The 26,668-nt window shown below is 52.5% G+C and overlaps 3 protein-coding genes and 3 non-coding genes across 15 annotated transcripts in view; 1 reads left to right on the plus strand and 5 right to left on the minus strand.

The window, feature by feature from the left end:
* Positions 1-18,666, plus strand: part of IDH3B (isocitrate dehydrogenase (NAD(+)) 3 non-catalytic subunit beta) — a 29,066-nt gene extending 10,400 nt beyond the window's left edge. For 2 of the 6 annotated variants that reach the window (XM_088660771.1, XM_035139966.3), the window contains exons 3-12: positions 1,128-1,226; positions 1,505-1,625; positions 1,886-1,946; positions 2,668-2,800; positions 3,643-3,776; positions 4,123-4,225; positions 4,457-4,603; positions 4,737-4,831; positions 4,954-5,014; positions 18,425-18,666. In XM_088660771.1, the coding sequence (XP_088516897.1) occupies positions 1,167-1,226; positions 1,505-1,625; positions 1,886-1,946; positions 2,668-2,800; positions 3,643-3,776; positions 4,123-4,225; positions 4,457-4,603; positions 4,737-4,831; positions 4,954-5,014; positions 18,425-18,502 (993 nt within the window). In that variant the 5' untranslated portion in view covers positions 1,128-1,166 and the 3' untranslated portion in view covers positions 18,503-18,666. Of the gene's footprint in view, positions 1-1,127; positions 1,227-1,504; positions 1,626-1,885; positions 1,947-2,667; positions 2,801-3,642; positions 3,777-4,122; positions 4,226-4,456; positions 4,604-4,736; positions 4,832-4,953; positions 5,015-6,769; positions 7,331-18,424 lie in introns of those variants that run through there. The other 4 variants (XM_035140119.3, XM_035139885.3, XM_088660770.1 and 1 more) reach the window with 3 other exon arrangements.
* Positions 18,667-19,144: 478 nt separating this feature from the next.
* Positions 19,145-24,818, minus strand: NOP56 (NOP56 ribonucleoprotein). The gene is made up of 12 exons (XM_035139757.3): positions 24,315-24,818; positions 24,099-24,188; positions 23,412-23,526; positions 22,894-23,055; positions 22,577-22,775; positions 22,060-22,247; positions 21,631-21,782; positions 21,198-21,298; positions 20,555-20,703; positions 20,192-20,301; positions 19,844-19,981; positions 19,145-19,712 (listed from the first exon to the last, which is right to left on the minus strand). Exons 1-12 carry the CDS (start codon positions 24,627-24,629, stop codon positions 19,509-19,511), a joined length of 1,923 nt encoding a protein of 640 aa, XP_034995648.2. The 5' UTR covers positions 24,630-24,818; the 3' UTR covers positions 19,145-19,508.
* On the minus strand, positions 20,062-20,134 carry LOC118075659 (small nucleolar RNA SNORD57). Its single transcript, XR_004691417.1, has one exon. It is a non-coding gene; the product is annotated as a small nucleolar RNA SNORD57 (small nucleolar RNA).
* On the minus strand, positions 20,426-20,496 carry LOC118075663 (small nucleolar RNA SNORD56). Its single transcript, XR_004691418.1, has one exon. It is a non-coding gene; the product is annotated as a small nucleolar RNA SNORD56 (small nucleolar RNA).
* LOC118075704 (small nucleolar RNA SNORA51) lies at positions 22,378-22,518 on the minus strand. Its single transcript, XR_004691437.1, has one exon. It is a non-coding gene; the product is annotated as a small nucleolar RNA SNORA51 (small nucleolar RNA).
* Positions 24,819-25,494: 676 nt separating the features above from the next.
* Positions 25,495-26,668, minus strand: part of DCTN1 (dynactin subunit 1) — a 64,533-nt gene continuing 63,359 nt past the window's right edge. For 4 of the 5 annotated variants that reach the window (XM_088660768.1, XM_088660767.1, XM_088660766.1 and 1 more), the window contains 2 exons: positions 26,559-26,648; positions 25,495-26,415 (listed from right to left, as the gene is read on the minus strand). In XM_088660768.1, coding sequence (XP_088516894.1) covers positions 26,278-26,415; positions 26,559-26,648 — 228 coding nt within the window. In that variant the 3' untranslated portion in view covers positions 25,495-26,277. The remainder of the gene's footprint in view (positions 26,416-26,558; positions 26,649-26,668) is intronic. The other variant, XM_088660769.1, reaches the window with a different exon arrangement.

Below are 26,668 nucleotides of genomic sequence, written 5' to 3' on the forward strand. Positions count from 1 at the left end.
TCTAGCGGCTTTCTCCTCTTCCAACTTTTTCTGTAGGTCCAAAACCATCACCCTTAGCTGTTTCTCAGTCTCCTCTTTTGTCCTCACCTGGTCCACCAGCTTGTTCAGCTCCTCCTGCGCCCCTCGCGCTTCCTCCTGAGCGGCATGCAATTGCTGCTGTGCGTGCGCTGTGAGGTTCTGCAGCTCTTGCTTCGCTGCTTCGGCCTCCAGCCTCCAATGCTCAGCCTCTTGAGCGCTCATCGCTGCACTCCAAAGTAGCCAAAAAAAAGATTCGGGAGTTGCTGTCAGAGGGCCTGGTATGGCTACTCTAGAGTAACGACTCCAGCATGGTCTTTTAAGGTTTTTATTAAGTGCTGATTATTTACAGTGTTCAGAGCAGTAAAAATACATCCTTAAGGTGAGGTGTCTGAACTCCCGAATGGCGATTGGCGCGTTTTCTTCCAGCACCACAGCTTTGGCAGACCCAACCTCTTCCCCCTACGTTTGCGTCGCAATTCGGGAGTTGGGGGAATTGGCCTCCCCCCTGTGCGTCCAACTTCCTGTCCCACCTGCGGCCTGGGCTCCACAACCTTGCCTGAGCCTCGGACACCACTTCCTGACTCTCCGCTGGAGGCAGAGCTCTCCTTACTCTCTCCCGCGCTTGGGGATGGGCTGGAACTTAAGATGGGAGGGACTTCCCTGTATCCCTCGTCCCTCACATCCTGGAATGTTGCTTCCTGGCCAGAGAGGCTGGCCTGCTGAGGCCGCTTCCTATATTTGCTTGGAAGTTGCTTACTATCTTTGTTTACACCCTTCCTAAAAGTCTCCCTCATTGGAGGTTTTTTTAACAGAGGTTAGATGGCCCCCTCTCAGGGATGCTGTAGTTGTGATTCCTACATTGGGGGGGGGGGCTGGACCAGATGACCCTTGGTGTGACAGTTTTATGACTTAAGTTTTTTAAAAAGAGAGATAAATCTGTGCCAGTCCTGCCAGGGTGCTCATTTAGCTGTAGATATGATTTGCATAATTTTCCCCAGCTTAGATGGTTGGTTTTTTTAACCCCTTCTAGAGGATGGGGAGTAAAAACCAGATCTGCTCTCCTTGCTATAAGGAAGAGGATGGGTGTGACTCTGCACTCTCTCTCCTAGGCGGAGAGCTTTACCTCAGAGGGGGTCTTCCCAGTCACCATGATCCCAGGGGATGGGGTGGGCCCCGAGCTCATGCACTCCGTCAAGGAAGTATTCAAGGTAAGAGCGCTTGCTTCGCTTGGTGATTTCTCAAGAGCTTGGCTTTGGGGATATCTCGCGTGGGCTGGGAGGAGGCAAAGGGCTGTCTGTCTGAAATGCTCCTAGTCTCTTGCGCTGAATGAAGCCATGGCAACTATGAGGCGGAGAGGGATGCCCCCGTACTACTTTCTTCTGCATGGGACGAAGTCAGAGATCTCCAGGGGCAGAAGGGGCCCACCCTGGCCATGTGACCCAGCAGGAGGGCACCCCACCTTCTCCTCTCCTGTGTGTTTCTGCAGGCAGCCGGTGTCCCTGTGCAGTTTGATGAGCACCACCTGAGTGAGGTGCAGAACATGGCTTCAGAAGAGATACTGGATCAGGTCCTTGGCTCCATGAACAAGAGCAAAGTGGCCCTCATTGGTACGGCGTGAGGGGAAGTTGATGGGCAAGGGCTTGGCCTGTTAGCTAGGGATGATGGGAATTGTAGTCCCAAACATCTGGAGGGCCAGGGTTTGCCCATGGCCGAGATTCTGGGCCATGCCTGATCTCCTCTTGCAAAGAGACGCTTTTCTCTGGGCTGCCCCTAGTGAGGTTTTGGAAACTCCCGGTTCACACCTTCAAGGGGGCTCCCATCCCCTTCTTACCTTGGGGTCTTTTCTCACTATCTCTCGCCATTGCAGGAAAGATCCACACCCCGATGGAATACAAAGGGGAACTGGCCTCTTACGACATGAGGCTCAGGTAGGTTTTGGCAGCCTCGTGCTGGGTAGACTAGATAAACTTCAAATGCCGCCACCATCCAGCTAAGGGCATCCAATTTGCTGTTGTCTGCAAGGATTGAAAGGTTGTGCTTACCTAAACGATGCTTTTACACAATGAGCTGTGCCCAAAACAGCAAACATTCAAAATATCAAAATGCAGAGCATGTCGGTAAATTAAAAAAAATGACAAAAATCAACAATTTAGCAAACAGAATAATATTACAAATTGCCAAAAAAACAACAACACAGCAACTGTCTAGCCTTAAATACATAAATACAAAGCGAAATGGGGGTTAATTAACAATAAAGTTTCTGGTACCAATCTTGCTGCACTCCAAGGAGTCTGGCTTAAATGCATTTCAGAGGGGAGAGGTATTGTAGATCGCGTAGAGGGAGCATACAGGCGAGGTGAAAGCCACGGCTCAGGTGCCTTTGCCTTATTCAAGGCAGCCCTGTATAGGGAAGTTTTTATTTAATGTGTGATGGTTTTAGATTTTGCTGGAAGCTGCCCAGAGTGGCTAGGGCAAGCCAGTCAGATAATGATAATAATAATAAATAATAATAATAATACAACAACAACAACAGCATTGGGCCAGCCCAGCATGGTGATTGAACAGACAGAGAATTGAATGAGCAGCCATGGGGGCGGGTTGAGTTGGAGGTGGTAGCTGGTCTCTGTAACTCTTGACTCCCTCTTCCAGGCGCAAGCTGGACCTCTTTGCCAACGTGGTCCGTGTGAACAGCCTGCCTGGCTACAAAACGCGGCACAACAACCTGGACTTGGTGATCATCCGTGAGCAGACGGAGGGAGAGTACAGCTCCCTGGAGCATGAGGTGAGTGCCACTAATAATAAAAATAAAAATATAATATATATGCCATCTTACTGGGTTACCCCAGCCACTCTGGGCAGCTCCCGACAAAAGATAGTAAGAACACAATACAACATCACACACTTAAAGCTTCCCTGAACAGGGCTGCCTTCAGGTGCCTTTTATAAAGCACATAGCTAATGTTTATCTGTTCCTGGCTGTGCTGGTCCTGCAGTTTGCCTAATGTTACGCAGTTGAGCAAGATGCAGAGAATGTGAGAGCCACTCTGTGAATGGGAAGGACATTTGTAACGTAACGTTTGGCGATGGGGTCGGGGGTGAAAGGCTGTGTACAGTGACAGCCCCCACAGTCAAATAGGGAGTGGGGAGGAGATGGAGCTTGTGTGACCCTTTGGGGTGGGGGGAGGGAGGGGAGTATGCAAAGTAGTTTTCTAGTAGACCAGGAGCCAGTATGCTTAACTGCACACCCCTCTGGCGTGGGGCTTCTTCCCTTGGCTCTGGAGGAGGCAGGCTCTGCTTGCCTCCAATTCATTCATTCATTCTAAGCAGGTTCATTTAGCTGTAAGGGCAGCTTGCCTAGGAACGCTGATGTACAAGACAACCCCCGTTTGCAGGCTTACATTCTGAAAGATGCAGCACAAAAGGAAATGGGGTGGGGTGGGGTGAGGAAAACAAGCAAACTCGCGCCCCAGTTCTTAAAGTTATAAAGTTTGAAAGGAAACAGTTCTTGGGCAGGAGGGGGCAGAGGAGGAGGAAGAGCCAGGGGGAGCCCAGGAGACCTGGTGTGCTTGAAAAGGGGGCCTTCCTTCACGTGGCTTGTGCTGCTTGTGCCCTCTCTGTGCTCAGAGCGCCAAGGGTGTCATCGAGTGCATGAAGATCATCACTCGGGCCAAGTCGCAGCGCATTGCCAAGTTTGCCTTTGACTTTGCCACCAAGAAAGGGCGCTCCAAGGTCACAGCTGTCCACAAAGCCAACATCATGTGAGTGAGGCGCATCAGGAGGGCGGGGGGGGGGCTGGCTGGGGGCTCCTTTTCCTTTTGCTGACCCCCAGTCCCCATCTCAACACCCAGGGGGTTCCAAAGTGTTTGTGCTGCCACACAAAGGGGTCAAGTCCTCACAAATGCTGGAAGGCTCTTCTGTGGCCCTTGTGACAGAGCCAATTCCATGGAGCAAAGTTGAAATGAATGGGCCTAACTTGGTCATGCTCCTTACTCTCAGTGGGTCAGCCTTAGTTGAATACCACCCTAGGCCTGTCTCCTGTTTCAACCTTACCCACTTGCCTTTGGACAGCGTCCATCATTTCAAACTGCCTTCTCTCTCTCTCAGGAAACTGGGCGATGGGCTTTTCCTGCGCTGCTGTAAAGAGGTGTCTGAGTTGTATCCCAAGATTAAATTTGACACCATGATCATAGACAACTGCTGCATGCAGGTAGGCCAGGCCAGGCCAGAGAGAAGACCCTTCAGCAGATGCATGGCATTCCCTTGGGGACCCTTGCCCCTCTGCCCAGGCCCGTTGTGGGTTGCCAGGCGAGTCTCCCAGCATTGGAGGTGTGCCCCTGCAAGGGTCGGTTGCAGGGCGGCCTCGCCCACTCCTGGCATGATGGGAGGGTGGTGCCTGCCGCGATTCCACGTGCGACGGGGTGCCGTGTCTTCCTTCCAGCTGGTGCAAAACCCTTACCAGTTTGACGTCTTGGTCATGCCCAACTTGTACGGCAACATCATCGACAACCTGGCAGCCGGCCTGGTGGGCGGAGCCGGCGTGGTTCCTGGAGAGAGCTACAGTGCTGAATATGCCGTCTTTGAGATGGTGAGGAGCTGAGTGGGGCCGGGTTCTCCCTCCGCCCGTCTCTCCGCCCCTGGGGCTTCAGGGGAAGCTGGGCGGCACAACAAGCCTGAGAGCGTTTCCCCCTTTCTTTCTTTCTTTCCTTCCTTCCTTCCAGGGCGCCCGTCACCCCTTTGCTCAGGCTGTGGGGAGAAACATCGCCAACCCCACTGCCATGCTGCTTTCCTCGGCCAACATGCTGCGACACCTCAAGTGAGTTCCCTGGGCTGAGTGGCAAGAGGGCGGGGAGCCTTCCAGCAGCCCCCCGGCTCAGCCCAGCTCCACAGGGTTATTACTCCTTGTGACGGCCTCCTCTTTCCTCCTCCCCTGGCTAGCTTGGAATACCACTCCACCATGATCTCAGACGCCGTGAGGAAGGTGATCAAAGTTGGCAAAGTGAGTCTTGAGCTGTCTGATTCCTGTCCTTTCCTTTCTGCTCTGTGCTGAGCCTGTCTCTGCTTCCCTCCTGTTGTGCCCAGTTCTGGCTGGCAGTTTCCTCCATTGGGGCAATGGGGGGGGGGAGTTCAGGCCAAGGAAAGCAGGGGGTGGGCTCACAATTTGCCAGGGCAGCTCACTCACTCCCCAGGAGGAGGAGGCTATTGGGGTTCGTTTGTACTAAAATCCATACCCCTCATCCATTCCGTACCCCTTCATCAAATGGTGCCAGGGTGGATTACAAAAACATCTTAATTAAAATTATTTTTAAAATATTATATTTATTTATATCCCACCTTTTCCTCGGCGCAGGACTTAAGGCAGCTTACACAAATTAAGGCAGCAAAGATAAAATACAGAAAGCTAAAAACATATAAAAGTTTAAAAGTGATCAAACTATAATACAGTGGCATCTCTGGTTCAGTACTTAATTCGTTCTGGAGGTCCGTTCTTAACCTGAAACTGTTCTTAACCTGAAGTACCACTTTAGCTAATGGGGCCTCCTGCTGCCGCTGCGCCGCCGGAACACGATTTCTGTTCTTAACCCAAGGTACAGTTTCTGGGTTAGCAGAGTCTGTAACCTGAAGTGTTTGTAACCTGAAGCGTCTGTAACTCGAGGTACCACTGTAGAATTAAAACGGCATCAAATCAAATCCATTAAAATACAGATAGTAAAAACAGAACAGCACAATTAAAAGCCCTTGCTTAGAAAACAGTTCCCCAAGGCCTGTTGGAATAAAACAGGCTTCATTTGCCAGCAGAAGGACAGCAAGGAAGGAGGCAGCCCAGCTCCTGAGAAGGCCCCCTCTTGTGTCTCCACCAAAAACGCCTAAAATAAACCCCCCCAAATGACAAGAGTAACAAAGCAGCATCACAGAGCAGCAGGAGGAGGGGGGAGCCACCACAAAGGAGGCTCTGCCATTCTCCCCCAAGAGAGGGAGGCCTACCCTGCTGGTCTCGACACCTGGGCACCCAAGTCGCTCCCCCCACTCCGTTTGCACATCACACACCCCCTCATTCACCAGCACAACTGCAGCTCAGTGGACGCAGACGCAGCTCTCAGAGAGACGGTTTCTCTGTGGAAGTGGGAATAAAGATCAGAGTCCTGTAGGCAACACAGATTCCCTTGGCAGGGAACAGACTATTGAGCACATCTCCTGCCCCATTGGAAGAGAGTCACTCACAACCCTCTTTCCCCAACCCACCTCAGACTGCTCCCGCCCTGGGGCCTGGCCACAAACAGGGCCGCCTCTCTCTCACGCAGAACCCGGCCGGAGTTCTCTTTCGGAATTGTGTGTGTGGTTGTTCCATCCCTGTGACGACTCCTTTCCCAGCCCAGCCTCTCTCCTCTCCGTAGCTGCAAACAGTCAGCCATGTGTACTTGCTGGTATCCAGCAGGAAATGGGGCTGGGGGTCCTGGGTCTTCTGTCAGGCCCTCCCTGCTCCCTTCTTCCAGGTCTTGCCCTTGTGCTGTCGTCTCCCCTCTCCAGAGCCTTCTGTGGACTGATGTGCCGTCTTGTGGTCTGTAGCCTTGGCGGGGTGAGAGTGTCTCTGTGTCTCCTTCTGCCTCTCACTTTCTCTGGGTGCAGCTGCTTGGCTTGGGACTGTCCCCTTCCCTGTTTTTTTGGGGGGGGGTGTTTTCCCCCTCCAACATCTCACTGCCACATGTCTGTCTCCCTCTCCCCCCCCTCCCTCCCTCCCTCTGTTGGATTGTAGGTGCGGACGCAGGACATGGGCGGTTACTCGACCACCTCTGACTTCGTCAAGTCTGTGATTGACCACTTGCACCCACACTACGGGGCCTAGGGCTGGCCTGGCCCTTGGCTGCTCCCCCCCCAGCCCCCCCCAGCACATGGGTGCCACAGACACCTCCTCCCTTGGGGATGCCTGTCTCGGAAGAGATATGGGCGTGCTCTCCCTTGCATCTCATATCTGAAGTTGGCCAGTTCCTACTGGGGAGGGGATGTTTTCTTCCTCCGCCTCCCCCTGTGCGTCCCACAGATGAACTGAGGAGACTCCTCGGTGCTTTGAGCCTTTGGGATCTGCTCCAGGCCTGGGGTCCCATGCAGGCCTCCCCCTGGAGCCCCCCCATAAAGACTTGCCCATAGCTATGAAAGCAAGCACCCCCCCACCAGGGGATTTGACCACCGGGGGGGGGGTTGTCTCATTTTGAGGAGTGGGACTGACTTTTGGGCAGAGAATCCCATGTGTGCTCAGCTGTCATCGTGCTCCGTATTAATTGTGAATAAAACTGTTGCGGATTTTCTGCACCAACCAGCTCTGCTCCCTCCTTGGGGCTGTGCGTGTCTGATTCCTGTAGACCCCAGAGGGAGACCACTGGGCCTGTGGACTCCAGACCAGGCCCCTGGAAAAGTCCCAGCCCTGGGTAACCTCTGCATTGTTAAGCGTTTGCTGAGCCCCAACTGGCCTGGCAGCCCTGGAGTGAGCAGGGTTGCAATGGGCAGGAACCAGAGGCTTTGCCTGGGCCTCCCTCCCTCCCTATTCTTGGCCCATCAAAGGCGCCCCAGGGATGCTCCCCTCTCCCTTTCCCTCTCCCTGTCAGACTTCCACTCCCCAGAAATAAGGTGACACTCCTTCTCCCTTCCTCCACATTCATTCACACAATGTCCATCCTGCCCCTTCAGCCTCATTGCAGGATCATACATCCCATTGCAAAGCAGCAGTCACTCAAATAGAAAGTCAGCATCACGCTTGCCATCAGCAATTCATTCAGGTACTTTTTCCGCAAGTTAGAACTATACACGTGAGTGGGTGGAGGGTGCCAGGCAGGCCTCCCTGGAGAGGGCAGAGGGCATTTCAATGGCAAAGGGCTCCAGTCACCCGGGGGGGGGGGGTGCCAGTAGAAGGCCTCCTTATGGTAAGCAGGAGGGGGTGCACCTTTGTGAAAAGTCTCCCCCTCTGAAATAAGGCAAGTGCTGGCAGCAGTGTCATTTAAGCTCCGGCTCCAAGGATTTTGCTGGCTGGCCTGCCTGTTCATTTAGCCTCTTCCCTGATGGGCCAATTGTACTTTTAAGGTGTGCTTTGTGAAGCACCTTAAGATTTATGGAAGGTGACGTATCAATATTTTTAAATAAATGGGGATGCAGGAAGCTCGACATCAGCTTAACCCCCTCTGTTCCTGACAAATGCTGGAGTTGCCCTTCTAAGCACCTCGGTGAGCAGCACTTGCTGAGGAAGGAGCAGCCTGGCTTCTACAAGGATTGGGAAGATGCAGCAGACCAGGATTTCCCAGCAGCATTTGCCCAGTGGCTGGACAAAAGCACCTGAGTGAACAGCTGCTGAAGAAACAGGAAGCGCAGAGGGGCAAATGGAGAGAAGTGAAAAGTAGAGTGCCCTGATCTGGAGTGGTGAAACTCATGGGAAACAAGAGGTGGCTCTGAAGAGCTCCAAAGGGCGCCCTCCCAGGCATGCGAGAGGCCACAAAATGGCAAAGAAGTACAGTGGTCCCTTGCTTCTCAAACTTAATCCATTCCGGAAGGCCTTTCCAAAACCAAAGTGTTCCAAAACCAAGAAAGTAATGCAAAATGGATTAATCCGTTCCAGACTTGTAAAAAACAACCACTAAAACACCAATTTAACATGAATTTTACTATCTAACGAGACCACTGATCCCTAAAATGAAAGCAATAAACAATGTACTGCAGTCACACAATCATTCAGTAGCTGAACTGGGTTCCACACAGTCACAAAAAATAAAAATGCAGACTAAATAGCAAAAACAGACAGACCCCCAGCGTAACACTCTAAAGCAGGCATCCCCAAACTGCGGCTCTCCAGATGTTTTGGCCTCCCTAGCTAACAGGACCAGTGGTCGGGGAAGATGGGAATTGTAGTCCAAAACATCTGGAGGGCCGAAGTTTGGGGATGCCTGCTCTAAAGGGATCATGTTCGGCTTCCGAAAAACATCCACAAACTGGAACACTTACATCCAGGTTTGCAGTGCTTGAGTTCTAAGTTGTTTGAGTACCAAGGCGTTTGAGAACCAAGGTACCAGTGTGAACAGTTTGCTGAAAGTAAGTAGATTTGCTGTGCGTGGGGTGGGCGGGAAAGGTCCCCCCCCTCCACATCTGTGCTTATGGGGTCTGAGCTAGTGGGGAAGCTGTTGTAGACTGCAAGTAGGAAATGTTGACTCCCTGTGTTGCAACAGTGAGAAAGGCAAAAAGAGCTATAGGGTGGCGAAGGACCTTTGAGGTCTTTTAGCGCACCCTGCTGCCTGCACATTGCCTCCAGTGAAGGACAACCCAGCACCTCCCAAGGAAGAGGGCCCCACTTTTGTGCAGCTCCTGTCTCTTAGGAAGCTGTTGGTCCTCCTGTCCTTTAGCCAAGATCTGCCGCTTTGTCCTTTCCTTGCTTCTCTGGGTCGATGACAAGTGAGTCCACTCTGGCTTCTGTGTGACTGACAGCCCTTCAGATACTTTGCTCCTCACCCAGAACCCACATGCTCCTGCTTGACCTAAGCTTAAACTTCCCCCAGTACGACTAACAGTCTTGTAGAAACATGGGGGAACTTTACTATAATTGCAAAATAAATCCACAGTACCAGGCAAGGCTTTATAGCGCCCGAGGCGTCTGCTTGAGAGGAAGCCGTTTTTCCCCTCACACAATTGGAGATTCACCTGCACTTGCTGTTTAAGTGGTAGTTGCCAAAGGAATTTATAGGGATTACCTGATCTCAGACAAACCCACCACAGAAAAGAGAGATCCTGGTTTTTTGGGGGGGGGGCAAAAATGGGAGATTCCAAAGACTACTCAGAAAGGACAGAAACTCTTTAGGACCCCAGGGATTCATACTTCATGGTGTCCAAACAACTTTCTACTCATTCACAGCTCTGACCACACGTTGGTTAAAAGCGCTGTCAGGTGAGAACCAAAATATTATTTCACAGACATGCTTAAAAAGGGTCCTTGCATGTTTTGCTTCATGGCTTTGTAGGAGGGCTAGACTTGCACACAAACACACATATAAAACAATGAGGGCCCTAGTGGGCAGCACATCGACAACTCCTCCTGCACTTAACACCATCGTGAGAATAGTAGTAGTTTATCACATAATGCCAGAAACCCTATCAAATGGATTACTAGTAAACTAAGGACTGGCCACAAAAATGATTTCCACAAGACTTTGTAATGTCTGCCAACTCCAGACAGCTTTAGAGAAGTCGTCTGAAGTCACTGAAAAAGAACCAGATCTTTGCTGAAGAATTTTGTGGGAGGAGGGGGGGGGAATAGCAAATTTTGGTAGAAATGGAGAATATGCAATAGTTGGTTAGCACTCTTTACACGTCAAAAGTCACTTTGTTCCTTTAGGAATAACGTGTTATGTGTAACTTGGTTTGCCATTAAATTATGTTTGATATATTAAAAGTTCAGTTTGTGTTCAAACAATAATTACAAATTTACTGTGCATTTTGAAATGTTTCCAGTCTTTGTTACAAGATTGTAAACTGCAAGCTGCTGAACTGTAAGGAGCCTCTTTGACCATACCAGTTTATGAGCAGGCAAAAGCAATCAAATGGGAGGACTCAGCAGCATTATAGTTTAAAAAAGAGGAAATTATTGTTCAAAACTCCCACTGTTCTAGTTGCATTTTGCGACAGGAAATTTCATTAGTGCAAGCAGTTTCTGAGCTCTGGGTGCAGTACTGCACCTAAGATTTCAGATTAAAACTGCAGAGCGGAAGGAAAGGAGGGCCTTTTTCTGCCTCCCCACTTCCAGCTACTCTCTGGAGAAGAGACCTTCTTAAAAATATTAGGAGGGGTGGGCAGGGGAAGGGCTAGACTATGTGAAGAATGAACATGTTTTAGCCGCAGTTGATTCATTTTCCTGTTATATAAAAAAGCATGCTCATCCATGGCTCCTCTTCATCCTAGAGAGAAGTGACTAGTGGGGTGCCACAGGGCTCTGTCTTGGGCCCAGTCTTATTCAACATCTTTATCAATGACTTGGATGATGGGCTTGAGGGCATCCTGAGCAAGTGTTAGGGTGCCAGCAAGTAGGCACACTGAAGAGCAGCAGATAGGGTTGGATAAGCCAAGGTCAACAGTCCAGTCAGAGCCAGTTGAAGTCAGACAGTTACGTGGGAGTCAAGAGTAGCCAAGGTCAGTTAAGCCAGAAGTCCAAAAGCCGGGGTCAGGGAAGCCAGAAGTCCAAAAGCCGGGGTCAGGGAAGCCAGAAGTCCAAAAGCCGGGGTCAGGGAAGCCAGAAGTCTTACGTGGAGTCAAGAGTAGCCAAAGTCAGTTCAAGCCAGAAGTCTGAAAGCCGGGGTCAGGAAGCCAGATCAAGATAACAGGAACCAAGGACAAGATGAGCAAGGCAACTAGGCACTTCAGTACGACGTTGCAGACGCTGAGGAGTGGCCAGCTGACCTCTCTTAAGTAGCAGGTTCCCTCCCCCGCTTTTTATGAGCTGCAGCTGTTTCTAATTCCAGCCGGCGTTTTTCAGCTCTGTGTTCCTTTGCAGAGAAGGGGGGGAGGGGCCATCTGATAGCCTGCCTGCCTGGGGCCTGGTTCTGGATCGACTTGTTGCTGCAGTTCTGATCCTCCCTCCTCCCTGTCAGACTGCTCTTCTTCTGAGTGCTGCCACCAGTCTTCCCCAGGTGTGAATTCCTCAAATTCCTCTGTGGGGGCTTGCCTCTGCGGGCGCTTGTCAGGGGGAGCTAGCCACCCACTCCCTCGTCTGTCTCAACCCTGACATCACCCTCCTCTCCAGTGCTGCTTCCCTCCTCCCAATCTGGTGGTTTGGGCCGGGTTGGGTGCTGTTCGTGGAAGGTTTTCTGCAGTGCTGGGGCATGGACAAACTGCATCTTCCCAGGAGTTTGCCTCCGGCCCGTACCCCTTCCAAGCAATAAGATATTGCAGCTTCCGTCGCCGCCACCGCGAGTCTAGGATCTGTTCCACTTCATACTCCGCCTCCCCATCCACCGTGATGGGCGGTGGTGCCTCCCTGACAGGTTGATAGCGGTGTGCCGGGACTGCCGGTGATAACAGCGAACGGTGGAACACCAGATGAATTCGCATTGTAGCCAGCAGACGGAGCCGGAAGGCCACAGGGTTAATCTGTTGCACTCGAAGGATCCCACCCTCTGTGGAGCTAGCTTCTTGCAGCGACCTTTCTGTGGCAGGTCTCGTGTAGATAGCCATACCTTATCCCCCACCTTGAGGTCTGGACCAGGTTGGTGGTGTGCATCTGCTGTTTTCTTATAGTCTTCTTTGGCCCGTTCTAGCTGATCGCGTAGAAGCCCTTGTATGGCTGATAATTCTTCCACAAATTCATCAGCGGCTGGAAGTGGCAGCAAGGTACCCGGAGACGGGAAGGCTCGTGGGTGGAACCCATAGTTGGCAAAGAACGGGGACTGTTGTGAGGAGACATGCAAGGCGTTGTTATACGCAAACTCCGCCAAGGGGAGTAGACTCACCCAGTCGTCCTGCCGATAGTTCACATAGCAGCGCAAGTATTGTTGCAGCGTGGCGTTGGTCCTTTCTGCCTCGCCATTGCTCTCAGGGTGCCGCGCGGACTTCAAGCACACCTCCACCTTTAGCAACTGCATGACCTTCCTCCAGAACTGGGAGGTGAACTGGGCTCCTCTATCCGACACGATTTGACGGGGCAGTCCATGCAGTCGGAAAACATGATTGATGAACAGCCGGGCTGTTTCTTGTGCGGTTGGCAGCGCCGTACAGGGTACGAAGTGGGCCATTTTGGTGAGAAGGTCTACAACCACCCAGATCACTGTCTGTTGTTGCGAGGCAGGGAGGTCTGTAATGAAATCCATAGCTATCGTTTCTCATGGTCCCTCGGGGGTGGATAGTGGTTGTAGCAGCCCCACCGGCGCTTCTCGGGGTCGCTTGGCATGCTGGCAAACATCGCAGGCCCTCACTCCCAGACATCCGTCCGCATTCGCGGCCACCAAAACTGACGCGTTACATGATACAGTGTCTTGTATCTTCCAAAGTGACCAGCTGTCGGACAGTCATGACACTGGTGTAGCACCCTGGCCCGTAGTTCTCCATCTGGCACAGTGCGTCTCTGCGATAGAGTAGCCCATTCTTCTCTTAAAACAGTTCCATCCCGGGATTGCCGTCCCTTAGTGCTGCTAGTTTGTCCCTGGCGAACGGGTCTGCGGCTGTGTGGCATTGGAACTCAGGGACAGCCACGACTGAGCCCGTGGCTAACTGCAGCTGGTGGGGTTGTAACACATGCCTCAGAACCGGGTCTTGGCCGACATCCCCATACTCGGGCTTTCGGGATAACGCGTCAGCTCCTTTATTCTGTTCGCTCGGCACATATACTACCTTCAAATGGAACCTGGAAAAGAACTGAGACCACTGGATTTGTCTCTGATTGAGGTGACGGGCCGTCTGCCAGTATTCTAGGTTGCGATGGTCGGTGCGGACCTCTACCAGGTGCTGTGCGCCCTCTAGGAAGTGTCTCCAGGCTGCGAAGGCATCTTTGATGGCCAACAACTCTTTCTCCCAGATTGTATAGTTCCTTTCAGAATCGCTCAGTTTCCGGGAATGGAAGGCGCAAGGTCGCAAGAGTCCTTCCTTGTCGGCTTGCAGCAACACTGCTCCAATGGCTCTGTCAGAGGCATCGGTCTCCACTATGAAAGGCCGTTGGGGGTCTGCGTGGGCCAGGTACGCCTCGGCTGAGAACAAGGCCTTGAGACGGACAAAGGCTTGTGCCTCTTCAGTCCACCTGAACGGTTTCTTACCCATCAAGCAGTCAGTGAGGGGTGTTGTGAGCGAGGAGTACTTGGGCAGGAACTTCCTATAATAATTGGAGAATCCTAAGAACCGTTGTAGGTCTTTCTTTGTTCGTGGGGCTTGCCAAGAACGCACACTCTCTACCTTGGCAGGGTCCATTTTTAGTCCCTCTGGGGTCAGACGATAACCCAAGAAGTCTACTGAGGAGACGTGAAACTGGCACTTTTCTAATTTCGCATACAAGCGATGTTCTCTCAGCCTTTGCAGCACGGTACGTACGTGTTGCACATGCTGTGACAGGTTCTTTGAATAGATTATAATATCGTCCAAATAAACCACCACGAACCTGTCCACCAGGCCCGCCAACACATGGTTTATGAAAGCCTGGAATGTCGCCGTTCCAGACTGTATCCCGAAGGGCATCAGCAGGTGCTCAAAGCTACCGTACCGGGTAATGAAAGTGGTTTTCCACTCATCCCCTTCTCATATGCGGATTAGATTGTAGGCACCTCGCAAGTCCAATTTTGTATACAATTGTGCATCACGCAACCTTTCTAACAACTCACCAATGAGTGGCAATGGGTAACGGACTGGGGCAATGATGCGGTTCAACTTCCTGTAGTCCATGCAAGGCCTCGGCTCCGAGGAGCCCTTTTTCTTTGCAAACAGGACAGGCGCACCCCCTGGTGCCTTTGAGGGCCTAATGAACCCTCGTGCCAGATTCTTGTCCAAGAATTCGCGCAATGCTGCCAGTTCTGTTTCAGACATTGGGTAAAGGAGACTCGTAGGGAGTTGTGAGCCTGGGAGGAGGTCAATTTTGCAATCATATGGCCGATGGGGTGGTAACTGGTCTGCCTCCTTTTCACAAAACACATCTTGGAAGGCGTGGTACTCCGCCGGCAACTGACTCTCCATTCCCGTGAGGGTGCCTTCTTGAGCCCCCTGTGCTGCTGTTTCCCTCCCAACATTCCGCCTTTCCAGGCAGTGGTGTCGGCAGTACGCTGAAGCAAACACAAGTGAACGTTGCCCCCACGCGATGACCGGGTCATGTTGCGTCAGCCATGGCATTCCCAGCACCAGTGGAGCTGCAGACATCTTGGCTAGATACAGCACTATCTGTTCCCGGTGTCCCGGTAGCTCCATCATCAAGGGTGCCGTGGCATGGGTAACAGCACCGGAGAGCAAGGGGCGGCCGTCGATAGTGTGAACAGTCAACGGTACCTCCAGCTTCCGTGTCTCTAGCCCTAACTGCTGGGCTAGGCCCTCATCTAGAAAGTTATTGGAGGCGCCTGAGTCCACCAGGGCCAACACTTGCAATGGGTGCCCATCCGGGAATCGTAGCAGTGCGTTCAAAACCAGGCTTGGAATGGCTAACGGGGGAGGTGAAGGAGTAGGCCCTTGAGGATCAGAGATCCAAGTTCTTCCCAGTCCTGCGGCCTCTACCAGAGCTGGGAGTTGATGTTTCCCTGTGGCTGGGGATCAGTACCAGGTCCTTCCCTTGTACTGGCTACTGGGCAAGGCCTGGCAATGCCCTTTGCCGGACAATTGCGAGCAAAGTACCCCCCCTGCCACAGTACAAGCAAAGTCGCTCCTGGCGTCGCTGCTCCTTCTCAGTTCAGGTTAGCGGCCCCCGCACTCCCCCAAGCTGCATGGGCTCCTCCGCTGGCTGGTCGAGAGGACTTGCTCTCGCAGGGTGGGTAGAAATGAGTGGAAGAGGTTCCCCCTTCTCTGTTTGTCTGCGTGCCACCCACCTTTCCCACCTCCTTCCCTGCAGGCGTTCATCGATTTGGGCACTGAGCTGAATGGCGGCATCCAGAGAACTAGGGGGTCCGACCCTGGCCATCTCTCCTCCTCGTCTGTCTCAACCCTGACAGCAAGTTTGCAGATGACACCAAATTGGGATGGGTGGCTAATACCCCAGAGGGCAGGATCATACTTCAAAATGACCTGAACAGATTAGACAACTGGGCCAAAGCAAACAAGATGAACTTTAACAAGGAGAAATGTAGAGTGCTACACTTGGGCAAAAAAAATGAAAGGCACAAATACAGGATGGGGGGCACCTGGCTTGAGAGCAGTACATGTGAAAAGGATCTAGGAGTCTTGGTTGACCACAAACTTGACATGAGTCAACAGTGTGATGCAGCAGCTCAAAAAGCCAATGCAATTATGGGCTGCATCAATAGGAGTATAGCATCTAGATCAAGGGAAGTAATAGTACCACTGTATTCTGCTCTGGTCAGGCCTCTCCTGGAGTACTGTGTCCAGTTCTGGGCACCACAGTTCAAGAAGGATACTGACAAGCTGGAACGTGTCCAGAAGAGGGCAACCAAAATGGTCAAAGGCCCGGAAACGATGCCTTATGAGGAACAGCTTAGGGAGCTGGGTATGTTTAGCCTGGGGAAGAGAAGGTTAAGGGGTGATATGATACCGTGTTTCTTCAAAAATGAGACAGCGTCTTATATTTATGTTTTCTCAAAAACAAACAAACATGGTGGCTTATTTTCAGGGGATGTCTTATTCTCGGGGTATGGCTTATTTTCGGAGAAACACGGTAGCCATGTTCAAATATATAAAAGGATGTCATATAGAGGAGGGAGAAAGGTTGTTTTCTGCTGCTCCAGAGAAGCGGACACGGAGCAATGGATTCAAACTTCAAGAAAGAAGATTCCACCTCAACATTAGGAAGAACTTCCTGACAGTAAGAGCTGTTTGGCAGTGGAATTTGCTACCAAGGAGTGTGGTGGAGTCTCCTTCTTTAAGGGGGAGGTCTTTAAGCGGAGGCTTGACAGGCATATGTCAAGAATGCTTTGATGGTGTTTCCTGCTTGGCAGGGGGTTGGACTGGATGGCCCTTGTGGTCTCTTCCAACTCTATGATTCTATGATTCCGTTGTTGCGCCCATAACCTTGGTTTAACTTAAGGTGTCATTTAGCTCCTAGCTTTCCTATCTCTGTTTCTAAGAATGTCCACCATTGTGATGCAGTCACTTATTTCCATAAGAGCTGAGCAAAGCAAGATGGGAGAGAACCAAGACAAAATAAACACCAGATGAAATGTCACCAGTCTATTACTATCCGTCTCTGTTGCTTCTGATCATTCATATTTATCTTTAACTTCTTTGATGGTGTTCAACTTCTTCAACAACTTTGATGGTGTTTCCTGCTTGGCAGGGGGTTGGACTGGATGGCCCTTGTGGTCTCTTCCAACTCTGTTGTTGTTGTTTAGTCGTTTCCGACTCTTCGTGACCCCATGGACCATAGCACACCAGGCACTCCTGTCTACCACTGCCTCCCGCAGTTTGGTCAAACTCATGTTCGCAGCTTCGAGAACACTGTCCAACCATCTCATCCTCTGTCGCCCCCTTCTCCTAGTGCCCTCAATCTTTCCCAACATCAGGGTCTTTTCCAAGGATTCTTCTCTTCTCATGAGGTGGCCAAAGTATTGGAGCCTCAGCTTCACGATCTGTCCTTCCAGGGTGCACTCAGGGCTGATTTCCTTAAGAATGGATAGGTTTGATCTTCTTGCAGTCCATGGGACTGCCAAGAGTCTCATCCAGCACCATAATTCAAAAGCATTAATTCTTCGGCGATCAGCCTTCTTTATGGTCCAGCTCTATGATTCTAAAAACTGAAGTTTTGCCTAGATTGGAAAGAGCCTTTAACAACCCTTTGCACCACAGGCCAAAATAATTGGAGGCGAAGCAAGAGTTTGGAAAACCAAAAAGGGAGGGTGACTAGACAGCTTGAAAGGCTTGAAAGGCAGCAGTGGCCTCAAGAGGAAGGAGACCTCTGTGCTCTGCTCTTTCCTGCAGTGGTAATGCAGCAGATTCGTTGCCATTAGTGATCATTGGGCCCAGCTCTTGCTTTGGTTCCCTGCCTGCACAGCATTCCACTGAACTTCTATATAATAATAATGGGATCTGCAACAGAAATGAGGGCATGTGGCTTCAGGTCCCTTCTTAATACCCGCCCCCCCTTTGTTGCATTATCTTTTAAATTTGAAAAGCACATGGCAATCCTGAACAAGTCACTCCCCACTTCTAAGTCTGTTGGAAGATTTTTGCAGCAGCTCTTCCCTCTTGGCTTAGGATCCAGGGAAAACAAACCACGTTTTGCTAGGATTCTAATGTGATAAAGCAATTTTAAAATCTTTGAAGTTCTTTGCAATTATGTATTATGTGTAATCCACTGTTTTGGAAGTTAGCAGTAATTGCATAATTAACATTGGTACTGTTTGGCATATTCCTTTCCCTCGGAGTTTGCTTTTCACAATTCCACCCCGGGATAACACATAATCCATGTAACGCCGGGAACTGTAGCCCATAAAAGTTCCCACCATAATACAGTGGCTCCCAGTTGGTGGGTCACCCAGGGGACCTGTGGCACCAGTCACATAACAAAAACCACCAAGAATATCAAAATTGGGGTCCATGGCTTGGCTTTTTTTAAAAAAGGGGTCCACCACTGCCATAATAAATACGGAGGTTTTTAAATTCCTAGACACCAACACACATTGCTCCCTCCATGAATATATATTGTTCCTTTTGACTTTGTTTTGGAAGCGGTGTATCATTGATATTCTTGCACAAAGGGCTATTCTGGGGAAAGAAATGGCCTTTTTGCTAACCTCCCCATCTCTCTTCACAGGTGCGGACACCAGACATGGGTGGCTACTCCACATCCCATGACTTCACACGTGCCATTATCACAGCTCTGAGCGAGTAGGGCTTGCCAAGAAACGCATGGGAGAGGAATTCAGAGATTGTGACATTGCTTTCTGCTTCTGCCAATTAACTTATTGTGATCTTAACGCTGCTTTCTGCTTCTGCCAATTAAGTTATTGCGATCTTAGCTTAGTGTTGTACAAATAAAGTGAATGTAGCCACTCCCATGAGTTGTATGCATGAAATACTCCTAGCGGACCTTGGAGGACACTTCGGGGAAAGTGAGAAGCAGCTATAAGCAAGGAATTGAAGTCTGCAAATCTTGCAGTCAAGTCAGCGGAGCACGAGGGATGCAGTGTTTGCTACCTCAGTCTTAGGTGCAGGACCCCTGCTGTTACGAGAAGTCAGCCTAAAGTAAGAGAACAGGAAGCCAAGTCACGCTTCAGGAACAAGGTGTAAGGAAGACCTGCCTCCTTGAATGTGGAGTCTCGGCTTAGAAGCTGTCAGTAAAACCCACCAGCTGTCCATATACCTCCCTCATCAAACATCTTTATTCAAGCTGCATCTGCAATGGCTGCAAACCTTTATACACAACAGACATGGAATAAACAGAATGTGCCACACTACTTGGAAGGGCAAGCCTCATTTTGTTGTGCTCCACCACTTCCTGGGTCTCACCTAACAGAATACCCAGAGGAAAAGCTGCTATAAAAAGATTTTATTGTTAGCTGGTTAAGTACATGAAATGTCCAGGTGGAACTTGCTGAATGGACGTCTCCCGAGAGGGCCCTCGGCTGCAAGCCACAGGACACCCTCCCCTCCTCCCCCTTGCAGGAGAAGCCAGCCTGGCTCTCTCTCTTTCCTTCCCATTCAGAGCTCTAAGCCCTTGTGCCGCCAAGAAAAGGACAGGAAACGAATCCTGGGGCTGCCATTCTGCCCAAGGGAGGTCCAACTGTGGCTACATTCAGTTGTCACAAAAGTAGAGAGAGCAAAGAGTCCAGAAGCCAGTTTTTAAAGAAACCTTCGGTTGGCCATGTTGGACGGGATTTTGCCACTTCTCCTGCCCATTAGTCCTCCTCCTCGTCCTCTTCCATTCTGGCCTTTTTCTTCTTTGTCTTTTTCCCCTTCGGGTGGGGCGTCTCCACAAGGCCCAGCTTCTTCTTCTTTTTGGGGGAGGCCTCTTCCTCCTCCAGGCCGTTCTCAGACGGCTCCACATCCTCCTCTTCCTGGTGCTTTCGCTTTTTCTTTTTCTTGGGCGTGACATCGTTTTCCTGAGATTTATAGCGGAGGGGGAAGAGAGAAGAGAATGGAGGCTGCACATAGCTGTGTCTATCGCAGACCCTCAGCTCCAGCCATACCCAATCCCACAGCCAACCGCTGACTCCCCAAAGGGGCTTCTCACCTCTGCCGTCGTCTCGAGCGCAGAGTTCTCCATTTCCTCTGCAGCCTCCAGGGCTTCCAGCCGCTTCTTCTCTCGCTTCTTTTTCTTCTTCTCTTTCTTCTCCAGCTTCTTCTTCATTTCGGCAGCCACCTCTGTGGCCTGTGAATGTGGAGAGAGAGAATGTGGTGAGCACCAGCCCACCCTGTTCGCAGCAGCAGCAGCAGCACCAGCAACAGGCCGGATCAGACTCATTAAATCAGTTTTTGCCTCCACCAGTGGATAGGTCAGGCTCAGGTCATATCATCACATCCAGCACCTGCTGAGGGGCAGCCCCTCTGCCCCGCCCTGGCTGAACAGCCCATTGCCCACCTCCTTCATGACGTCAAGGTTCTTGCGTGGAGGCTCCCCTGTCTCATAGAAGGCCAGACGCTCCTCCACCTGCTCTCGAAGCTTGTCTCCAAAGATGCAGGTTGGGGTCTCTGCAAAAAAACAGACAGGAATGTGTGAGTCGGAGGACACCTGCTCTAAAAGGCCAGAACCCAGAGATGGGTGGCAGCACGCTCCCTACTCTCCCCTCCACCCCACGGCCACACGCAGCAAGCTTTGCTCAGCCTTGATGTATCACCATTCACTGGGTGAAATGCTGTTGACGAAAAATTTAACCATCATAGCAAAGCTGCTCAGCGGCTTGTCCAGCTCCCTACAGAGATTGGCCAGGCCCGGACTCCTCACCTGAGAAGCAGTCAATGCGGGATGCAATTGTGCACTTGTTGGCCAGGTAGCGGGAGATCCGGCCCTTGTTCTTGGCAGCTGCTCGGCCAATGAAAGTGGAGTGGAAGATCAAGCCGTATTTGGGGGTGTTTCCCCGAGTCTTCAAGGCCCTGCGGGAAGAGGGGGCAAGGTTCACCAAGACAATGCTTTCTGGCAGATAGGTAGCTGTGTTGGTCTGCTGTAGTCAAAACAACAAAAAACCCTCCCAGTAGCACCTTAGAGACCAACTAAGTCTGATGCAGTGTGCATGCACACAAAAGCTCATACCAATGACAAACTTAGTTGGTCTCTAAGGTGCTACTGGAAGGAATTTTTTTATTTTCTTTCTGGCAGAAGAAGAGAGCCACGCCGAGACCCACAAATTAAGCCCCCTACCACCACCACACCAAGCGTGGCTTCTCTCCCTCCTCCCAGCTGTGTCCCACCATCCCAGGCCAAGCCTGAAATAGCTAACCTACCAGATGGAGGGGAAAGGGAACGGGCCAGGTGACCACTCAGAGGCTGGGGGCCGGCCCATCACACATGCGGCCAACGGGACTTGACCAGCACATCAAGCCCAGCGCCCCAGGAGCCTGCCATCACTGCGGCCGCCCTGCAGCTGTACCTGAAGAGAGCCTTCTCTGCACCCAGGATCTGCACTGTGGAAGCTGGATACTTGGCCAGGTTGGTCAGGCTGCCAGCGTGGGAGATGAGGCGGGCGCCCACCTGCGGGGAAAGGAGGCAGGCAAAGCAATCATGCAACACAGCCGCCTCAGAGAGCAGCAGCCAGGCCCACAATTGTGCCCAGGAGACAAATTGCTTCCCAGACTTGCTCAGCAGCAGGCTAGAATTGCATATACGAAATGTTATGGTGCTTAAAGCTCCACTCTACAGATGGCTTCTGCACCCCCCCCTTTCCTCCGGCACAGATCAGCAGTGAGAGGGTGTCAGCACAAGACCTCAGTGGATTGACAGATTCACATTGTACATCATATCTGTAGCCATTGAGAATTGGGGGGGGCAGGGGGCTCCCCTCTACACACGCGCCAGCCACTTACCACTTCTCCAATCAGAGCTGAGAGGCTGGGAGCCACCTGGCTCATCTTGGAGCGGAGATACTCCTGCAGGCCTTTGCGGTACTCGGAGAGAGAGATGACGCGGCTGGAGAAGCTCTCAATGTTGATGAGGTCAATGGGAGAGATATCCATCCCTGCAGGGAGGAGAGGCACGTCAGGACACAGAGGCAAAAAGGTGAACCTGGCCACACACCTAACCCCCCTCCCCAGTGCAGCTTCTCTTAATAACTGTCACAAATTGTTGCATGATAAATCAATGGAACTGAAAACAGACATTAGCACCAGGCAGAGACAAACCAAGTAGATGAGCTGCTTGAAATCCAAGAACTGTGCAACAGCCGCGGTTCAGCACCTGTGCTCACCTGGCATACCCAAGGCCCCACCCTGCCCCTTCCCCACATTACTACTGACCCATGGATGAGCGGGAGGCCTCCAGGATAGCCTGAGCCTTGGCACTGTCCATGACGATTTCTTCCAAGACCTCCAGGCTCTCCTCACTCAGCTCCTTGCGGTTCCCAATGAGCTTGGTGAGGCGGCAGTATGTGTAGTTGTCACTGACGATTTTGATCAGCTCAGGGAAATGATATCCGTACCACTCTCTGTGAGGGGGAAGAGGAGGCACAGTCAGGACAGAGCACCCACAGCCTCTCCGAGTTTAGAAAAGGCTCAAGGAACACAAGGATCTTGTGTGTGTGTGTGTGTGTGTGTGTGTGTGTGTGTGTGTGTGTGTTTTGTACCCATACTAACAATACAGCTCAGGGGAAAGTTGGCCTGGCTGTGGTGTATACGCAGGGCTCTCAATTCTCTATCTCCCATTTCTATACAGTCAGCATCCGTGGTAAAGCTGCCTGTGGTAAGCATAGGGAGACTGGAAGGAAGAATCCACTTTGGCCAGAATGTCTCTCCAAAGCACCAGAGACCCACTCACCTGACCCGCATGGAGAAGGTATTAATGTCCTTGTCTAGCTGATCCAAGAGGCTGATGGACTGGATGATCATGTTATCCACCCTGTTCACGTTGAACTTCACTTTGGCCCGAGAGTAGCTATGCCCAAGTCCCAGCTGAGCCTTGGAGGCAGACTGTGCTGACAGACCTTTGATCAAACTGTGAAAATGCAACCGGATACCTGGGCGGGAGGAAGGGGGGAGAGAAAGTAGGTTCAGCCCTGTCAAGTGTTGGCAGAAAAACACTCATACTACAAAAAACAATTCTTCCCACTCCAGTTGCCCTTTTCACAGACTTACCTCGGGTGATCTCAGCCACAATGCCTCCAGCCTGGCACTGAAAGCCCAGCTCTTCCTGGATGGCAGCCCCAATTTTAGCATCACTGACCCCCACAATGACCTTCTTCTTTTTGGCTGGCAAGTTCGTCTCAAGGAGAAGACGGAGATCCTCATGGAGGATCCCTGGACCAGGCAAGAGAAAGAGAAGACTCTGTTGTAAACAAAACCTGCCCTTATTCCCATAGGGCATATACAAGAGCCCTTATAGAGTCCTTTGTAGGTTCTCCATCGGTAGGAGAAAATAACAGAGGCCAACCAGAGAATATTAAGAAGCTAAGCAGCTGGTAAGCCTGATCTTTATTGAACTGTTGCAACAAGGTGCTCCCCCCTCCCAGGCAGGAGAAAGGAGGAGGACAAAGAACAAAGGTGTGCCCGCCCTTATATAGACATTTTGAAATTCCCTGCCCTGGATCTCAAGACCACCCCTCCATACATCATACACAGAAGGGGTGTAGCCCAAGACCACCTTTGTTACTCACCTTCTGAGATAGCATTGATGTTTTCCAAGGCACTCTGGGCAGACTTGAACGGGGAAAAGGCTACGAGTTTGACCACGGTGAGGAATTTTCCTAGATTCAGGACGCTCTCCTCCACCTGCAGAACCGCCAACAGCACATGTCCCGATTTCGCTTAGAGTGTTTTGCCCTACACTAAATCAATCTACAATGCCTCCTCCCCCCAGAAGACCAAGATGGCGGGAGCAACCACATGCTTTGAGATGGTGGAATTTTGTTGTTGGGGGCGAGATCGCTCTAATCTCCTTCTGCACAAATCTATGCAAAACCCTACCGAATATTCCTCTTTACTGGCGCAACGAACCAAAAGGGGCCATGCACGCAGGTCGCATCTAACAAAGCGATATCGGGGGGAAAACGTATTGAAACCCACAGCCGCGTGGCCCTCCCTTTGATCCCAACGGGCCTGCTGGGGCCCTGGCGAGGCGCACGTGGTCCGGGCGCAGCACGTGTCTTTCCCCCGGGGAGGGCGCTCAGAATCCACACGTGGCATCATCCGAGTCAGAGGATTGACAGATTCCGACGAGGATCATCAGGGCGCCCAAGGGGATGCGGGCCAGCGAGGGCCCAGCCTGGCCCCCCGTGCGCCCCGCCCCCAGAAGGGGCAGAGTCCTTCCCTCCCCGCAGCGCCCTCGCCCCCTCGCCGCTCACCTGGGGCAGCAGCAGGGCCACCTCCTCCACCTGCCGGAGGGCGAAGAGCGCGTAGCCGGCCGCGTGCTCGAAGAGGACGTGAAGGAGGACCTGCGCGGGGGGGGGGGAGAGAGAAAGGAAGGGGGCGCGCGGTTAGCCAGCCAGCCAGGCCTTCCGCCCCGAGGGACCCCCTCGCCCCGAGGGACCCCCTCGCCCCTCGCCCCTCCCTCGCCTCACCATGGCGGCGGCGGCGGCGCCTCTACTCCTCGCGCCTCGCTCGCTCTCTCCCGACTGGGCCCTGCAGGCCTCGCGCTCAGGAAGGCCGTCGAGGGCGAACCGGAAGCGGTCCCCGCCCCCACGTCGCTCAGCCAACGGCAGGGAAGGATTCCGGCCCCGCCCCTTCCGCTTCTCCCCGCGAGGCCCGCGCTCACGGCGCCTCGCCAATGGGAAGGCGAGGCGGCGGCCGTTGTCGTACTCTCGGCCAATGGGAGGCGGTGGCAGCGGCAGCTCCCGCCCCTTCCTCTCAAGGGCGGCCTCCTTGACTTCCATCATTCCGAGCGGGGGGGGGGGAGGAGGTTTGGAATCGGCGCAGGCGCGACAGAGGCTCCGACCGCAGGGCAGTCTGGGGGCGGGGCTTCGGCCTCCTGGGAGGCAACGTGGAAGGGTCCCCCAAAGGTCATCTAGCCCAACCCCCTCCCAAGGTGTGGGTCGCCCCGAAGCACGCGAAGGATCCCTCGATCCGGCGCCCCCTCCTCTCGCAGCCGGAGCCAAGGAAGCCGCCCAGCTGGCAGGCGGACTCGGCGCCCTTGCACGCCAAGCAGCCGGGAACGGCTCCCGAAGCCCAGGCGGACTCAGCGAAGCCTAGTCTCTCCTGTCCATGGGGCTGGATCGCCTTTGCCCCGGGAGCAGGGGCTCGGGCGGGAGGGGCCTGATCCCGGGGGCTCCTCCGAGGGACGCTCGTCCAGAGACGCATCATGCTTCGTGCCTGCAGTTAGTTGCCATCGCCGCCACCCTTTTCCATTAGCAAAGTCCTTGTTCTTTGCTGGGGCTCAGGTGCTTTGAAACGACATTCCTGTCCTAGGAGGGTTAATAGCCGGGCAACCCTCGTGCCCTTAGGGTGGCTAAGAGACGTCCGCTTGGAGCCTCTCACTGCCTTGGCTGCACCTGAAGCCATTTCATGCGGATACCTCTTTGGGCATCCGGGAGATTTATATCAATTACATGTTCAATGTAATATCTGTGCACCAATGGCCACTGGGTGGTTTACTGTTATTTAGTGCTATTTGTACATTATTATTACTCTTCTTTCCCCCTTTAATGTTATTTCCCCGTTTTTCATTGTTAAATTTGGAAATAAAGAAGTTATTTTTAAAGGCCCCTCTAACTCATGTGAGAAACAATGTCACACAGTGCAAGCTTGGTTTAAGAGTTCAGTTTATTTATCTCAAGAGCTCCAAGGAGTCAACGTGCAAGAAGGTTTCTGCCTCAAAGTGCTTGTGGATCTCCAGGCTCCAAATGGCTCCTCACCCCCAGTATCCCAACACCACAGAAGCCCCCACCTTGGAGGTCAGCAGAGGAAGAGAAGAGCACTTAGGGGCTGTGGCCAGAGGGGTGGAGCTGCAAGATGAAGTGCGCAGAGAGAGACCTCCGCCACCCTTAACCAAGTGCCCCAGAAAGGCCAGGGGAAGAGACACCCCCTGCCATGCTTGGGCCGTCTGGGGCTGCCTCCAAGCCAGAGACAGCAGGAAGGAAGCTGAAGGTGATGATGAAACAGGTAAAGGGCATGGATCTGGCGACAGCATTCCCTCCATCTTCCCCACCTGGCAGGTGGCAAGCAAGGTGCCTCCCCTTCTCCCTTGCTGGCAGGGGGGGGGGAGCTGCTTGGGAGGGAAAAACCACAGCACACAGAGAAGCTCTTGGGGCAGAACGGACTGTATCTGAAATGGGAGGAAAGCCTGGCCTGAACCGTGAATGGGCAGGTGCCAGTGGAGTGGGTGAGAGCTGGGAAGGAGGACAGTGGTCATTGCGGGCAGAGCTGCCTGCCCAGTTTGAGGAGGGAGGCACACAGAACAAACACAGGCCGTTCAGAGAGTCAGCAGTGCCAGGAGGGCCTTGCACAAACAAGAGTCTGCATATTTCGTGTGTATCTTGTAGGAGGAGAGGCAGCTGCAGAAGGGGGCAGGGTGGGGGAAAGACCCTCTTAGGAGATGAGGCGGGTGTGGAGTTTGTGCAGCTGCTCGGGTGTGAGGACCAGTTTGTGGACCTGGCCGTGGCCCGGCTGGCAAGGGAAGGTCACTTTGCCAATGTAGACGGTGTCGTCCTTCTGCTCCTCTTTGGCCTGGAGGGGAAAGCAGAGCAGGCGGGAGAGTCAGGGGTGTGGCAGCGGCAGCAGCAGCAGCCTCCATTGTGGCCAAGCCCGTCCCCGGAGGCGTGGCCCAAAAAGATGCCCTCCTGCTTCCCTGCCCAGGCCCAAGCGCTCACCTTGAGGAAGGGGGCTGATGGGAAGATGCCAAAGTCGGTCAGGACGTTGGCTCCGGGCTGCTGGAGGACTGTCTCCTTCATGACTTCGTCCTGTAAGAGGAGAAGCACAG

Source organism: Zootoca vivipara, chromosome Z1 (assembly GCF_965207765.1).
Source record: "Zootoca vivipara chromosome Z1, rZooViv2.hap1.1, whole genome shotgun sequence".
Taxonomy (NCBI): Eukaryota; Metazoa; Chordata; class Lepidosauria; order Squamata; family Lacertidae; genus Zootoca; species Zootoca vivipara.

What these genes read in the sequence shown, in the direction of transcription:
- NOP56 (XM_035139757.3), bottom strand. Translation starts at nt 24,629, where the DNA reads ATGATGGAAGTCAAGGAGGCCGCCCTTGAGAGGAAGGGGCGGGAGCTG. An exon ending in ACCTTGACGTCATGAAGGAG is followed by an intron (nt 19,982 to 20,191) that starts GTGGGCAATGGG and finishes CCACATTCACAG; the next exon opens with GCCACAGAGGTGGCTGCCGA. An exon ending in CGCTCGAGACGACGGCAGAG is followed by an intron (nt 19,713 to 19,843) that starts GTGAGAAGCCCC and finishes TATAAATCTCAG; the next exon opens with GAAAACGATGTCACGCCCAA.